Here is a 16,482-nt window from a genome sequence, read left to right as displayed (position 1 = left end):
TGCAAGGACGCAGCTCAATGGGCCTGGTGAAAGACATCGGCTAAAATGTTTCTGTGGGCCAGCTGAGACAGCTGTGGTCTCTGGGGCACTGGGTTTGGGAGACTGGTCATGCAGGATGGATGGCTACAGAGGAAAGCAAGTGTCTGCCCAGGAACGGAGCGAAACTGGGTGGATGGAGGGCAGCAATGGGGATCTGAGCATGTACAGTGGGGAATGGAGGGGTCTGAGCGTACACAGAGGGGAAAGCAGAAAGCCTGACCCTGTGTGTATAGAGACGGAATGAAGGGGAGCTGAGTGTGCATGGAGGGAAAACAGAGGGGAATTAAGGGTACGCAGAAAAACTGGAAGGGATCCAATGGTGGAACGCGTAGGAACTGAAAACCCACAGAAGGGATGGGTGGGATCTGAGTGTCGATGGAGGGCAAGAGTGGGAATCTGAGGGCACTTGTCGTGGAAAAGAGGGATGTGAGTGTGTGCAGAGGGGACAAGTCAGCACTAAGCAGACACTGAAAGGAACAGAGGAGATCTGAGTATGCAAGGAGGGGAACAGAGGAGATCTGGGTGCGTACAGAGGGAAATGGAGAACACTTGAGCATACAAAGTGGAGAATGCGGGAATCTGTTTGTGCAAGGAGGACAACAGAGGGGTTCCAAGAGAGCACAGTGAGGGGAACAGAGAGGATGTGAAAGCAGCTGGATAGGAATGGAGAGCATCTGAGAGTGCTTGGAAGTGAACAGAAGGAGTCCAAGGGGATCTAGAAGCACCCAGAAGGGAACAGAAGGAATTTGAAAGCATGTAGAGGGGGCATGGTTTGGATGTAAGGCACTCAGAAAAGACAGCAGGGACTGGAGGGTACACAAAGGGGAGGGGAGGAAATCTGAGCATGCATGGGTGGGAACTGCAGGGTTCCAAGGCACAGGTAGGGGAGCAGGGACAATCTACAAGCACTCAAAAGGGGATGGGGGGTAATTGAGGGTCCACAGAGGGGAACAGAAGGAGCTTGAGCATGCGTAGACAAGAATGGAAGGGACCACAGTGGCATGTGGGGGAATAGAGAGTGCATGGAGGGGAATGGAGGGGATCTGAATGCACGCAGAATTGAATGAATGGTTTTGATGTGCCATCTGTTACTCCCCAGGGTCTTTTTTTGCCCTCTGGTGTAATGCAGAGGTTTCCATTTGGTCGCCTCGTTCCCTAAGAATCACTCCATTTACCTTTTGGCGCACCCAAAAGAAGGTGTGCCTTTGGAGGCCTCCGATTTCCCTCCTGTACACCTCAGACTCCTCTGTTTGCCTTCTGGTGCTGCCTAGAGGCCCCCATTTCCTTTGCAGTGCATCTCGGGGTCCTACATTTACTTTCCTTTTCATGCCAGAGCCCTCCGTATGCCCTCAGGTGCTCCCCAAGCCCTGTGCTGCTTTCTCATGCACCCTGTTTCCTTCTGCAAATCCTGTCACCCCAGAGGCCCCAGCAGGGTCCTGGGCAGCACGGACCTCTTTGTGCAGGATGCTCAGTAGAAAGTCAGGGTAAGATTCCGGTCTGGAGACAGTGACAGTCCGTTGCTTGCTGGAGCCACAGACCCAGCATGTCTGCAGAGACAGGGAAGGTCTGAGGTCAAGCCTGGAGGCCACGTCAGTGGGTTCCATCAGGGGCAGAACTGGAGGAACGAGACTGGGCGCAGACATAGCTGCTGCACAGCTGCCATGTAGCCAGTGTTAAAGGTGCAGCTTAAAAGCAGCTCTCCAGGGGAAGGAGGAGCAGGTCCTCACTTCCAGCTTTTTTCACAACAGCCCTTTTCAGTGAAGGAGCTGACTTTGGATGTGGCCAGCTAAACTCCTTAACTCAGTGAACTACACTCTGAGAAGGGGGAAAGAACTCAAGGGCGCTGGCATCAGCCTGCCCTCACAAGCAGTAACATGGGAATCTCTGGAACAACCCTGCGGTAGGGGAAGGAACCCCTGATGGCTCCTGGGGCCAGCTCCTGCCTTGGGATCTGGGTCTTCCCTCCCCACAGGGAAGCACAAGGATCCCAAGAGCCAGTTAAAGATGGGTTTGTGCTTCCCAAGTGCCACGGTTACTCTAAGGTCTCTTGGGTTACAGCCCCACCAGGTGTTCTTCTCCTGTCTGTAACAGTGACAGTGTTTGGTGTGGGTTGGGTAAGGGTCTGGGTGCTGTGGGCAAATTCAGAGGCCACAAACCTATGGGAGGCCCTTGGTTCAACTATAGGATTGTTTTGGAGGGTGTGCCCATTCAGGAGTGTGAGGATAGGGGGTACTGCGAGAGGGGGTACTCTCCCCTCATCCATCACACTTGTCCCTCATTGTAGAAGGTTATCAGGTTACTTAAATACAACTTGCCCTTTGTAAATCCATGTTGACTACTCCAGATCATCTTCTTGTCTTTCACATGCCTGGAAATGGTTTCCAGGACTAGCTGCTTCATCACTTTCCTGGAGATCAAGGTGAGGATGACCAGCCTGTTGTTCCCTGGGTCCTCCTTCTTGCTCTTGAAGATAGGAGTGACATTTACTTTCCTCCAGTCTTCAGGCACTTCTCCCAGTTGCTAGGATTGATCAAAGATTATTGAGCGTGGCTTTGCCATGACACTGGCCAGCTCCCTCAGCACTTGCAGGTGCATCTCATCAGGGCCCATGGACTTTGGCATGTCCAGTTTGCTTAAGGATTCCCTAATCTGATCCTCTTCCACCAAGAGTAGGTCTTACTTCAGACTTCACCCTGTCGCATTAAAAGGAATGTAGTTTTGAAATTTGTCTGTCAGAGTCCCAGGACTTTCACTGATTCGTTAATCAAAGCCCTAGCAAAAGGACTTGCACGGAGCAGATGCACAAAAACTGAAATGAGTTATTTTATTGGGAGCGACAGAAACAGGGCTCATTCCCCTGCGTCAGTCCCTTTGGACAGTCTTAGGAACTGGATTTTGTGCTTGGCAGCTGATGGCTTCTGTGCTAGAGCTCCAGCAAGGCTGTCTGAGCTGCTGCTGTACAGCTGAGCCCCCTCCCCTGCCAAATGGCTCCAGAGCATGCAATAAGGAGTTAGGGTCCTGGAGGGCACGGTCACTGCACTCCATGTAGCAAATGATCACGTAGCAAGCCCTCCACTGTGGGCCTGCAGCAAACCAGCTCCCTTTCTGCCCTCCACTGCTCCACGCTATGCTGAGCCCCTCCAGTGCTTGCCATGGCCTGTGGCAGAGACAAGAAAAGAGCCCAAGAGGTCTGAGAGGAAGGGAGAGCCCACTCCAGTGCATCTTTCTGTCACCTTCCTTTGCCAGTTGTGTATGCTCCTGTCATCAGCATTCAGGATAGGAAGGGCTTAATCCCCTTCCCTTTGCTTCATACAGCCACCCGCCTGAGGGAAACCTGTGACTGAAAGGAGTGTGATTTGCACACACACCACCACCCCCACCCCACCCAGAATCACAGAATCAGTACGGTTGGAAAAGACCTGTAAGATCATCAAGTCCAACCTGGAAAAAAAAAAACCAAAACAAAAAAACCCACCCAAATAACCACAAAAAGAAAAACCACAAAACCCACGCCACACAACAACAACAACAAGCCACAACCCACCCAACACCACACAGCACCATGTCCATCAAGCTACATCCCACAATGCCACATCCACACGCTCCTTGAATACCTCCAGGGAGGGTGACTCTACCACCTCCCTGGGCAGCCTGTTCCAATGTTTCACTACTCTCTCAGTAAAGAACTTTTTCCTAATATCTAGCCTGAACCTCCCCTGGCGCAACTTGAGGCCATTTCCTCTAGTCCTGTCACTAGTCACTTGGGAGAAGAGACCAGCACCCACCTCTCTGCAACCTCCTTTCAGGTAGTTGTAGAGAGCGATAAGGTCTCCCCTCAGCCTCCTCTTCTCCAGGCTAAACAACCCCAGCTCCCTCAGCCGCCCCTCATAAGACTTGTGTTCCAGACCCCTCACCAGCTTCGTCGCCCTTCTCTGGACACGCTCCAGCACCTCTATGTCCTTCTTGTAGTGAGGGGCCCAAAACTGAACACAGGATTCAAGGTGCGGCCTCACCAGCGCCGAGTACAGAGGCACGATCACCTCCCTACTCCCACTGGCCACACCATTTCTGATACAAGCCAGGATGCCGTTGGCCTTCTTGGCCACCTGGGCACACTGCTGGCTCATATTCAGCCGGCTGTCAATCAACACCCCCAGGTCCTTTTCTGCGGGGGAACTTTCCAGCCACTCGTCCCCAAGCCTGTAGCGTTGCCTGGGGTTGTTGTGGCCGAAGTGTAGAACCCGGCACTTGGCCTTATTGAACTTCATCCAGTTGGCCTCAGCCCATCGATCCAGCCTGTCCAGATCCCTCTGCAGAGCCTTCCTACCCTCCAGCAGATCAACACTCCCTCCCAACTTGGTGTCGTCTGCAAACTTGCTGAAGGAGCACTCTATCCCCTCATCCAGATCATCAATGAAGACATTAAACAAAACCGGTCCCAAAACTGAGCCCTGGGGGACTCCGCTTGTGACCGGCCGCCAGCTGGATTTCACCCCATTCACCACAACTCTCTGGGCTCGGCCATCCAGCCAGTTTTTTACCCAGCGAAGAGTGTACCTGTCTAAACCACGGGCCGCCAGCTTCTCTAGGAGAATACTGTGGGGAACAGTGTCAAAGGCTTTGCTGAAGTCCAGGTAGACAACATCAACAGCCTTCCCCTCATCCACTAGGCGGGTCACCTGGTCATAGAAGGAGATCAGGTTGGTCAAGCAGGACCTGCCCTTCATGAACCCGTGCTGGCTTGGCCTGATCCCTTGAGTATCCTGCATGTGTCCCGTGAGCGCCCTCAAGATGAGCCTCTCCATAACCTTCCGCGGCACCGAGGTCAGGCTGACAGGCCTGTAGTTCCCCGGATCCTCCTTCCGACCCTTCTTGTAGATGGGTGTCACATTGGCAAGCCTCCAGTCATCCGGGACCTCCCCCGTTGACCAGGACTGTTGATAAATGATGGAGAGCGGCTTGGCAAGCTCCTCCGCCAGCTCCCTCAGCACCTTTGGTTGGATGCCATCAGGCCCCATAGACTTATGAGTGTCCAGGTGGCATAGCAGGTCGTTAACTGCTTCCTCCTGGATCATGGGGAGCCTATTTTGCCCTCCATCCCTGTCATCCAGCTCAGGGGGATGGATACCCTGAGGATACCTGGTGTGGCTGTTAAAGACTGAGGCAAAGAAGGTATTAAGTACCTCAGCCTTTTCCTCATCCTTCGTGACAATGTTCCCCGCCGCATCCAGTAGAGGATGGAGATCCTCCTTGGCCCTCTTTTTGTTGTTAATGTATTTATAGAAGCTTTTTTTGTTGTCCCTCACGACCGTGGCCAGGTTGACCTCTAGCTGGGCTTTCACCTTCCTAATTCCCTCCCTGCATGACCTAACGAGGTCCTTGTATTCTTCTTCACTTGCCTGCCCCTTTTTCCAGAGGTGGTAAGTTCTCTTTTTTTCCCCAAGCCTCAGCATAAGCTCCTTGTTCAGCCAGGCCGGCCGTCTTCCCCGCCGGCTCTTCTTACGGCACATGGGCACTGCCTGCTCCTGTGCCTTCAAGATTTCCTTCTTGAAGAGGGTCCAGCCTTCCTGGGCCCCTTTGCCCTTCAGGACCGTCTCCCAAGGGACCCTCCCGACCAGTGTCCTGAACAGGGCAAAGTCTGCCCTCCGGAAGTCCATGGTAGCGGTATTGCTCACCCGCCTCCTTACTTGGCTAAATATTGAAAACTCTATCATTTCATGGTCGCTAAGCCCAAGACGGCCTCCGACCTTCACTTCTCCCACCAGACCCTCTCTGTTCGTAAACAGCAGGTCAAGCAGGGCACCTTCCCTTGTAGGCTCGCTTACCAGCTGCGTCAGGAAGTTATCTTCCACACACTCGAGGAACCTCCGGGACTGTTTCCTCTTAGCTGTGTTGTACTTCCAGCAGACATTCGGTAAGTTGAAGTCCCCCACAAGAGCAAGGGCTTGCGACTGTGAGACTTCTGCCAGTCGCTTGTAGAACGCTTCATCAGCTTCTACGCCCTGGTCGGGTGGTCTATAACAGACCCCCAGCAGGATATCTGGCTTGTTGGCCTTCCCCCTCATCCTTGCCCATAAGCATTCAACCCCGTCGTGACAATCATCCAGCTCTATACAATCACCCCCCACCCCCCAGTCCACTTGTTAGCAGCAGAAGAAATAGGCAGGGATCACAAAAACACAGTGCGTTCCTAATGGGAAATATTGGATGAGGAACGTGAGCTGCAGCCTCCAGGATAAGCACACGGTGGCTCTGTTGTGTTGCAAGAGAGAAGATCCTTGTTCAGGACAGGACCCGCCTCTGGGGGATGGGGGGCACAGGCTGGGGCTTCAGCCCCGAGATTGCAGCTCAGGCTCCTCAACCGTAACCAGCACTGACAGCACCGCAGATTTAAATACAGCTGGAATGTCAACCCAGGTGACGGAAGCATTTTACCAATTCCTTGGGACTGGATGCACCAACAGGATATGGGCATACTCTACGTGTACTGTATTTGCAGCCTGTTTTTTCATACTTTTCTGGTAGCTGTTTTTTCTGATGTAAGTCTAGGTACATTTAAAGACAACGTAGACCACTGGGCGTGCCTTGGTCACAGTCTTAAGGTTTGTGGTTTTTTTTTAATCTCTTTTTCAAGGAATCGTATAGCCTCTACTGTTTGGCCGTTCTGTTACAGATATAATGTCTAAAAAATCTGTAGCAGAAATTTATCCAAATTACCAAACTCAAGTCAACTGGGTTACACAGTGGTATAAAAGCCCATGCTGCTAAGTGCCCCCAGGGCACTCCGGTGTCTGGACACACCATTGAGGTAGAAGTACTTGCAGACCAAGGGCTCAGAAAGGACGCCCAGGCGACAGGCGATGGTTCCTGGCGTGGGGTCCTGGAGGGTCAGACTGAGAGGTCCCTCTGCACTCCCCTGCAGCTCCTCAAACAGCGCCAGATCCTGTGTGCGCAGCTGGGGCATGGGGGAAGACATCAGCACAGCCTGCTCCACCAGGTACATGGAACAGCATGCACGTGCATGCAAAGGCACCCGTGTCCTGCACCTGTGCTTGTCACGACCCTGTCATGCTTCTGGTACCCTTTTCTCATGCATGTGCGTGCACCTCATGTACCACATGTGCTCCTCGTGCCCTGTGTGTGTGCACAGGGGGGTGCACAAGCGGAGCATACGCAAAAGTCACTTCCTTCACACGGATGTGCACACAAGGGCCTATGAATCTGCAAACACACGAGTGACCTGCCTCCTGCTTGCGAGCACCCTTCACGTGGGTGAGCACTTGCTTGCGTCCTGTGCATGCTTACACACATTCTCCTTACAGCACACCTATCTACTGTATAAGCAACGCCTGTATCTGTTGATAGTCCTCACACCAAGCGCACAGCTGTGTGCACGTGGGCCTCGCTAACCATGCCCAGTCCTCTCACGAATGTCTGTGTACACCCTTGCACATGCATGTGAAACTCACATCCTTGGCAAACATCCAGGTAACGGGCACATCAGGTGGGGTGGCAAAGGGCACGTCGCAGTGCAGTGTGATGGCTTCATCCGTGCGGGCCCGCATGTCCTGCACTGGGAGCATTGACAGACATGTGAGTTCACATCTGCTCATGCACTTAGAGGAATAATTGCGCTCCTGTGCGACTGCACGTGCTCATGTGCTCACAGTGGGGATGGGTGGGCATGCACCTTGGCACACTCTTGTGTGCTCACGGTGGGCCCGGCAGGCGTGCCCACACGTGAGGAATGAGGGTTGCCCCCAGAGCCCTGGCCGCAGCCAGCTCCGGGCTGGGGCTTAGCCCAGCCTGGACGCCTGGGTCTACCACGGCCCCCGTACCTGGGCAGTCCAGGGGAAACTGGCAGTCCACGAGGCGGCAGGTAGCACACTGGAAGACGCGGGCGGCTGGCTGGTACCCTGGGAGGGAGAGACTTGGCGGTCCCAGGGGGATGGGAGATGTACTAGGGGACAGGGGGTGGCAAGACAGAGGGATGGGCACTCACCACAGGGCGGGACACAGGCTGGAGCTGGTGGGGAGGAAGCAGCATTAGGCTGGGGATCACTGGGGATCCACATCCCTGTGATGAGCTGTCAGGGCTAGCACTTGTCCAGCCCTGATGGGGTCCCTGGGGGTTTCTCCAGGATCGGGGTGCCCAGGGTGGGGGTCTCTGTGATCGTCCCTTGAGTGGGGGTGGCAGGGGTTCCCCAGGGTGGGAGTCCTGGGTGGATGTGCCCACTGGCCCCATACCTTCCTCCAGCTTGCTCAGCTTCATCCAGATGATGTTGACGGCTTCCTGCAGAGACACCTCAAAGGGCTCTGGGGTGTCCCAGATGTCCAGGTGAGGCAATGTGCCCTCTCCCCTATCCCCATAAACCCTCCCCGGACCCCACAGATCCCCTGTACAACTCGCCTCGACCACACATATCCATCGTGGAGTCCCATATATCCCCGAATACCCCATCACAAAAACCCAGAAGCTGTATACCTTGAAGCCCATATACCCTCAGGATTCCCCAAATATCCCCTTACAGCCCCCAGACCTCCATATAGCCTATATTTCACACACACCCCCCCCGCCCGCCCGCCTTCAAGGCCTCCACATCCCATCCCCCATGCCCCATGTCCTGGCACTCCCCCCTCACACGTGCCACGTCCCCTGCTCACTCATGTCCTTCTGCTTCTCCAGAAAATGCAGGGCATCCATGACGATCTCCCGAAGTGCCTCGCGTTGCCCCGACCCTGGGACCAAGGAGACAGGAGCACTGGGACCAGCACAGGGTTGGGGTTGGAGGTTCAGGGATGGGAGGGTGCAGTAAGGGCTGGGGGTTTCCGGGGCTTCCTGGAGTCCTGATCAGGGTTAAGGGATGCTGGGAAGGGTCAGGTATCCCTGGGGATTCCTGAGGTCCTAGGTAGAGCCAGGGGGTCCCGTGGAGTCGCCAGTGTGTCCCTGGTCAGGGTTGGGTGATTCTAAGGGTCCCAGGCAGGGCTGGGGTTCCCAGAGGTCCCTGGGGTCCAGGTCAGGACTGGGGAGACCCTGGCATGGTTTGGAGTCCCCAGGGTGCTTGTCTGGTGTGGGTCCCCAACTGCCCGGGATGCTGGCCAGTGTCGGTGTGAGGGCCTTGGTTGAAGTGGGGAACCGCAGAGGGCTCTGGGGTCCTGTTCAGGGTGGTGATCCCCCTTGGGATGGAGGTCCCTGGTGGGATGGAGGTGCCAGTCAGGATGGGGGTCCTTGGGCAGGGGCCCTGTCGGGTTGGGTGTCCCTGGGGTCCCATGACGCACCCACAGTGACAGAAGCGAGTGGCACAGCAGCCTGGACGAGGGCCTCAAGGCAGTGTTGATGGCGGGGGTCCTTGGGGGGAGCCCCAGTAATGTCCCGGCAGAGCCGTGCCCACTGAATGGGGGGCCCAAAGCAGAGCAGGCAGGAGTGCACCGCAGGGAGCCAGGACACCAAGGCCACCCACTGCCACAAGCCAGGTCCCCCTGGCCGGATGCTTCGGTTTCCAGGGGGCCAGGAAGCCAGCACCAGCATCAGGGGCACCCACCACCACCCCATATCTCCAAAGAATAGCACCCAGATGCCTGGGTTCCCAGGGAACAGCAGGGTTCCTAGGCGGAGCCCGGGTGACTGGGTTCCCAGGGAACAGCAGGGTTCCGAAGGCGGAGTCCGGGCGACTGGGTCCCCAGGGGACAGTGGGGTTCCTAGGCAGGTCCCAGATGCCTGGGTCCCCTCTTGAGAGGAGTGGGTATACCCAGACACACGGGTCCCCTGGGGTGTGTGGGCTGGAGAAGGGGCTCCCAGTCCCTCGTTTTGGTCTCCCCAAATCGTCTGCCTTCAGTCCCTGCCAGTCACATTACTTGGTGTCCCCAAATCCCCTCTATTTAGATGTCTAATTCCTCAGCTTCACCCCCTATAATCCTGTCCCATCAGCACCCCCAGTCCAGTCTCTTGCAGTTCCCAAATCCCCTTCCTTGAAACCTATGCAAGGCTTCTCCTTTTCATTCCTTCATATCCTATCCCCTGAATACCTTCATACTCGCCCGCCAAGGCAGGCTGCCTCGGAGCCCGCCTGATCCGCAGCAGAGGGGCAGATCTTGGCGCACGGAGGGGGTTCCTGAGGCGAGGAAACGCCAGGGCAGTGGAGAGACCCACCAGGAGCCAGCAGCTCTCTTGTGAGCTTTAAACTCGACTTGAAGGGGGAAGGGGATAATATCGGGCTTACCCTTGACAAACTGTGGGATAACCCGCCAAGGTTAGAGGGACGGGGTGCTAGCGAGGGCCCTCAGCCTGTTGCTCTGAGACGTGCTGGGTACACTGCAGCACACTTGAAGTCCTACGGACATAAGCCAGGGGCTCCTGAGGTAATAGGGAAACACCAGTGAAACTGGGAAACACCAGTGAAATACCTCAAAGGAATTAAGGGGTGTTCCTCTAAGAAGGTGACACGTCTGACAGCTCAGCTGAAGTGCTTCTACACCAATGCACACAGCATGGGCAACAAACAGGAGGAGCTGGAAGTCACCGTGCTGCAAGAAAGCGATGACCTAGTTGCCATTATTGAAACTTGGTGGGATGAATCCCATGACTGGAGTGCAGCTATCGATGGCTACAGGCTGTTCAGAAGGGACAGGCGAGGAAGGAGGGGCGGAGGGGTTGCCCTCTATGTCACAAAATGGATAGATTGTGAAGAGCTGTCTCTGAAGAACAGCCATGAGCAGGTTGAAAGCTTATGGGTAAGAATTAGAGACCGAGTCAACAAAGGGAACCTTGTGGTTGGTGTCCACTACAGGCCGCCTGATCAAGGGTAGCCTGTTGATGAAGGCTTCTTATTCCAGTTACAGGAGGCATCACGCTCGCAGGTTCTCGTCCTGCTGGGGGACTTCAACCACCCCAACATCTGCTGGAAAATTAGCACACGGGGAGCTGTAGGCAATCCAGGAGACTCCTGGAGTGCATCAAGGATGACTTCTTAAGCCAGGTAATAGACGGCCCTACCAGAGGGGATGTGATACCGGACCTGTTGGTCACCAGTGCAAGTGAATTAATCGGTGACATCAAGATTGGAGGCAGTCTGGGCTGCAGTGAGCATGCACTGGTGGAGTTTGCAGTCCTGTGGGATATGGGTCAGGCGAAGAGTAAAGCCTGGACCCCGAATTTTAGGAAAGCAAACTTCCAGCTGTTCAAGGAGTTATTCAATAGGACCCCCTGGGATACTGCCCTCAGGGACAAGGGAGCAGAACAGAGCTGGCAGAACTTTAAGGATGCTTTCCATAGAGTGCAAGAGCACTCAATCCCCAGGTGTAACAAATCAGGAAAGGAAGGCAAGAGACTGGCATGGCTGAGTCGAGACCTGCTGGTCAAACTAAAGGGCAGGAAGGAAATGCAGAGGCAGTGGAAGCAGGGACAGGCATCCTGGGAAGAGTATAGGGACGCTGCCTGGTTGTGTGGGGATGGGGTCAAGAAGGCCAAGGTGCGGCTGGAGCTGAACTTGGCAAGGGACGCGCCCATTTTTAAAAAGGGTAGAAAGGAGGACGCTGGGAACTACCGACCTGTCAGCCTCACCTCTGTGCCTGGCAAGATCATGGAACAGATCCTTTTAGAAGCTACGCTAAGGCACATGGAGGACAGGGAGGTGATTGGAGACAGCCAGCATGGCTTCAGCAAGGGCAAGTCTTGCCTGACCAACCTAGTGGCCTTCTATGATGGAGTGACTACATCAGTGGACAAGGGAAGAGCTACGGATGTCATCTATCTAGACTTCTGTAAGGCCTTTGACCTGATCCCCCACAACATCCTTCTCTCTAAATTGGAGAGCTATGGATTTGATGGATGGACTGTTCGGTGGATGAGGAATTGGTTGGACGGTCACATCCAGCGGGTAGTGGTCAACGGCTCAATGTCCAGATGGAGATGGGTGTCAAGTGGTGTCCCTTAGGGGTCCATACTGGGTCCAATATTATTTTGTATCTTCATCAACGACACAGACTGTGGGGTCGAGTGCGCCCTCAGCAAGTTTGCGGATGACGGCAAGCTGAGTGGTGCAGCTGACACACCTGAGGGACGGGATGCCAATCAGAGGGACCTGGACAAGCTTGAGAAGTGGGCCCATGTGAACCTCATGAGGTTCAACAAGGCCAAGTGCAAGGTGTGTACCTGGGTCGGGGCAACCATGATATCAATACAGGCTGGGGGATGAAGGGAATGAGAGCTGCCTGTGGAGAAAGATTTGGAGTACTAGTGGATGAAAAGCTGGACACGAGCCGGCAACGTGCGCTCATGTAACAAACAGGATGTGCTGAGACCCTGCTTCCCAGGCAGTGGCTGGACATCGCTTGCTGATGGGAAGTAGGGTTCCTAGGCGGAGCCCGGGCGACTGGGTTCCCAGGGGACAGTGGGGTTCCTAGGCAGGTCCCAGATGCCTGGGTCACAGGCAAAAGACCTGTAAGATCATCAAGTCCAACCAAAAAAAAAAAAAAAAACCAAACCACAAACCACAACACACCAAAAACCAACCCACCCAACACCACACAGCACCATGCCCATCAAGCCACATCCCACAATGCCACATCCACACGCTCCTTGAATACCTCCAGGGAGGGTGACTCTACCACCTCCCTGGGCACCCTATTCCAATATTTCACTACTCTCTCAGTAAAGAACTTTTTCCTAATATCTAGCCTGAACCTCCCCTGGCGCAACTTGAGGCCATTTCCTCTAGTCCTGTCACTAGTCACTTGGGAGAAGAGACCAACACCCACCTCTCTGCAACCTCCTTTCAGGTAGTTGTAGAGAGCAATAAGGTCTCCCCTCAGCCTCCTCTTCTCCAGGCTAAATAACTCCAGCTCCCTCAGCCGCTCCTCATAAGACTTGTGTTCCAGACCCCTCACCAGCTTCGTCGCCCTTCTCTGGACACGCTCCAGCACCTCAACGTCTTTCTTGTAGTGAGGGGCCCTCTTGAGAGGAGTGGGTATACCCAAAGTGTAGCTACCTGCCAGGTGGCTTTTAGCCTGGTGGTCGATTAACTCCCTGGTCATTACAGACAGGCTCTTCTTTGGAGCCTGCAGGAGCCTGGGAGCAAACCAGCATGGACAGAAAGGCAGAATAGAAGGGGCGGAAGGGAGGGTAGTAATGAAAACAGCTCAGCCCTCTGCAGGGCAGACTAATGCTGCCTGCTGTTGCATGTTGCTTGCCCTCCAGAATGAACACTCGAAGAGGAAAGGGAAGCTTCCAGAACACACCCAGAGATACTTGGATGAAGAGGAAAAGAAGAAAACAGAGCTGGCGGAAGAGGGAAATAGTAAATGGCAAACCCTGCCAGCAACCAAAGCGAAGACTAAGAGAGAAAAGGAGATGCAGAGGAGCCAGGTACTTTGAATTCCTGCGGAAAAAGAGCACTTTCTCCTCCAGGGGGGCTGAGATTGCAAGGTACCTCGAGCACCCAAGCCATCACAGCAGCGCTGCTGCAGCCGAGCTGGGTGGGTGACTGCTGCCTTTCATGAGCAAGAGGGGTGACAGGGAGTTGTAGTGAAACCCTGGTGACACCCCGGCATCACGCCAAGGGCGTGCTAAATCCTTCTCCTGCTTTTCCCCATCCCGCTGGTGTCCCAGTGGGAAGAAGCCACCCGCAGTCTACGAGGATGACACACTGTCCCCCCTAAGTGTAAGAGTGCGCCAGCTCCAGCCAAGGCCTGGGGCAGTGGGGTGGTGCTGAGCCACCGGTGGTGGCTCACGGAAGCCAACCCCTGAGCCAAAGGGCCACACGGAGCTCCCGGGGATTTCTCCAGCCATGGGAATGAGCTGGGTTAGAGCCTGATGGCAGGGGCCAAAGCAGGTGCTTGAAACTCCCCCTGCCTCATAGGGGCTATGGGGCCAAATGGGGCCACGTATATATGGGGCTGTGTGCGGGAAGAGGCGGGAGAGTCACAGCTGAAGGCTCAGAGAGACTTTGTCCTTGCTGTTGCAGGAGCTTTTCTCCACGGACACACCAGGCCCTGCGGGAGGTGGTGACATGCATCCTGGGGCAGGTGGCCTGCAAGCGCAAGGGGCAGAGGGATGACTAGATGGATCTGCAGGACAAGCTCAAGTGGTAAATCTCTCCAGACACGGGCAGTGTTTCCTCTCCCACAGTGCCCTTTCTCCCGCTCCCTGCAGCACCGCGGGAGAGGCACTTTTCTTGGTACCAACCTCTCGGCCGAGCAGCTTTCTGCGGCCATGGGAGGTGCCCAACTTGGCAGCCCCAGCTGGAGAGTGGTCTCCCTGTGCTCACACCAACTCCGTCCGCTGTGTGTCTGCAGTGCTGCATTGGCGACGGTTGGGGAAAAGAGGCATGCAGCAGCCAACAACTGTGGGAAGCTGGACCGCAACCTGCACCTCCTGCGCCTCGCGCCAGGGAAGAGGAGGGCAGGATAGGTGTGTGGCATGGGTTCTTGGAGGGAATGTGCGGTATCCACCTGTAGAAAAGCATAGTTATACGGATGTCATGTCTTACAAGACCCCTTATTGTGTGCTAAAATCTGGACATGGACAGCATCCTCTCCTTTCTCATGCCATGGGAATGGCACGGGCCAGTCCCCGATGCCAGGTGCCTCTCTGAAGCCCCAAGCAAAGCTGGCAGGAGGCGGAGAAAGAGAGAACAGAGATGGCCTCGAGGATGGAGACGGAGGAGGAGCAAAAGAGGAGCAGGATGGAGGCCCAGAGAGAAGCAAGAAGGCCCAGCCAGCTGAGCAGGGGATACAGTCAGGAAAGAGGAGACAGGCTGCAGGACAGAGAGAAAAAATAAGGCCAGGAAGCAGGACACAGTGATAGAAAAAAGAGAAGGACAAGGAGTGGGAGAGAGGGATGTGGAGAAAGAAAAAAATAGCAACAGGCTATAGAACAGACAGGGAGGGATTAGGAAATACAGACAGAGAGTCAGACAGAGAAAGACAAAAATAGTGATGGGCTAAAAACAGAGAGGGGGCAGGGAGACAGACAGAGAGTGATGGGGAGAGAGACCAAAAATAGCAATTATGGGCAACTGCCCCTTTTCTTGAGCACTCCCCAGAAACTGCATTACTGGGAGCCTCAAGAAACGTGTTACCTGCAAAAACCCTGCCCTTGGGCTCAGTATTACACCCTAATATTGGTGATGAGCATCACCTTGGAGAGTGGCCAGGACTGGGGAAAAAAAGCCCATCTGGGAGGAAAAAACCCACCCAGCTGGGTTTTTTTTGTTTGCTTGTTGGTTTTGCTTTTTAAAAAATATTATTTAAGCTCTAAAAACAACCTGAAAGGAAAAAGGAACAAGGCGTACCAGGTTGGAGACACATTTAAAGCCTGATCCCATTCAACAGCTGCATAAACCACCGCTCCCTCCTGCTGCGCACACTTCACTGCCTGCCTGCAGGTTCAGGCACCTGCCCTGTTTCTTGAGCGTTCCCCAGGAGCAGCACCACCAGGCAGCTCAAAAAAACATACTGCCTGCAAAAACGTGAGTACAGCTTATTTCTGGGCAATTTTTCCTCTTTTTAGGCCTGCTGGTTAAAGACTCATTCATCGAGAGATTGCTCAGGACCACACCAGGGCCGGTGGCGCTGCTTTCTGGATCCCGTGGCGGTAATGGGCAGAGGGACAGGTTGCCAGGTCCCGGGGCCAGGTACGAGCGCAGGATGTCAGGGTCATCCCTGCCTGGCTTTTCGCAGCAAAGCCGCAGGTGGTGCCGGCCCCATGTTGCAGCCCAAGGAGCCAGGCATTTCTGTGGGCACTGCATTCTGCCGGGCCCTTCTGCTTGCTGCCCTGGGCTTCCCCCCCGCTTCTCTCCAGCTCTGCTTTCTGCCAGCACTGGGGACACCGCAGAATGTCTTGCTTGCTCCCCACAGCTGTCCTGACCCAGGTATGAAGCTTGTAGATTGTGTCCTCGTCATGCAGCTGATTTGGGGGTGGCAGGTCTCTCTCACAGCACTTTGGGAACGGGGACAGAACAAACCAAATTGCTCCTTTTCGATCTTTGTCCCCAGGGACACCCAGCGGAGACATACCATGTGCTGGAGAGGGTCCTGCAGGGAGGTGACAGCTGTTTGCAGAGCAGCGCTGAGACTCGCCTGACAGCAAAGGCGCCCGTCGGTTGCAGAGCAGCCCAGGTGAGCTGGTTCTCTTGGAGGCCACCAAAGCAGCCTTCCTCCACCTCTCGTTTTGGTGAGATACAGAGCAGCACAGTGATGTTTCTCAGGCATCCAGGCCTCACCAGGGTTTCCCAGTGCCCCTGTGAGATATCCTGCTCCCAGGGAGCACCTCCCCACAGAGCAAAGGTCATATCCAGCCACCCAGTGCCAGGTAAGGCTGCCCCGAGGGGTCTTGCAGCGAGGGCAGGGTCATCTGCCTGGTGGCTCTGGCACAGATATGATGAGCTGAAGCCCCGTGGTCATGGCTCGCCGGTTCAAAGTCTCCGAGTGCATCAGCCTTTCTCC

At 54.9% G+C, this 16,482-nt stretch overlaps 1 protein-coding gene across 1 annotated transcript; it reads right to left on the bottom strand.

Moving 5' to 3' along the window:
* Nucleotides 1-6,775: 6,775 nt before the first annotated feature.
* Nucleotides 6,776-9,592, bottom strand: LOC132319203 (sperm acrosome membrane-associated protein 6-like). The gene is made up of 7 exons (XM_059829480.1): nucleotides 9,319-9,592; nucleotides 8,704-8,778; nucleotides 8,287-8,355; nucleotides 8,042-8,065; nucleotides 7,878-7,955; nucleotides 7,509-7,612; nucleotides 6,776-6,994 (listed from the first exon to the last, which is right to left on the bottom strand). The coding sequence occupies exons 1-7, from the start codon at nucleotides 9,590-9,592 to the stop codon at nucleotides 6,776-6,778; spliced, it is 843 nt and encodes a 280-aa protein (XP_059685463.1).
* Between the last annotated feature and the right edge of the window lie 6,890 nt (nucleotides 9,593-16,482).

The sequence above is a fragment of the Gavia stellata genome, chromosome 25, assembly GCF_030936135.1.
Source record: "Gavia stellata isolate bGavSte3 chromosome 25, bGavSte3.hap2, whole genome shotgun sequence".
Lineage (NCBI taxonomy): Eukaryota > Metazoa > Chordata > Aves > Gaviiformes > Gaviidae > Gavia > Gavia stellata.
This window is presented reverse-complemented; position numbering and strand designations above follow the sequence as displayed.

Coding starts and splice junctions, on each gene's coding strand:
- LOC132319203 (XM_059829480.1), bottom strand. CDS start 9,592: ATGGGGTGGTGGTGGGTGCCCCTGATGCTGGTGCTGGCTTCCTGGCCC. Junction 7,956..8,041: donor AGCCTGTGTCCCGCCCTGTG/GTGAGTGCCCAT, acceptor TCTCCCTCCCAG/GGTACCAGCCAGCCGCCCGC. Junction 6,995..7,508: donor CCTGGATGTTTGCCAAGGAT/GTGAGTTTCACA, acceptor CCCATGCCCCAG/CTGCGCACACAGGATCTGGC.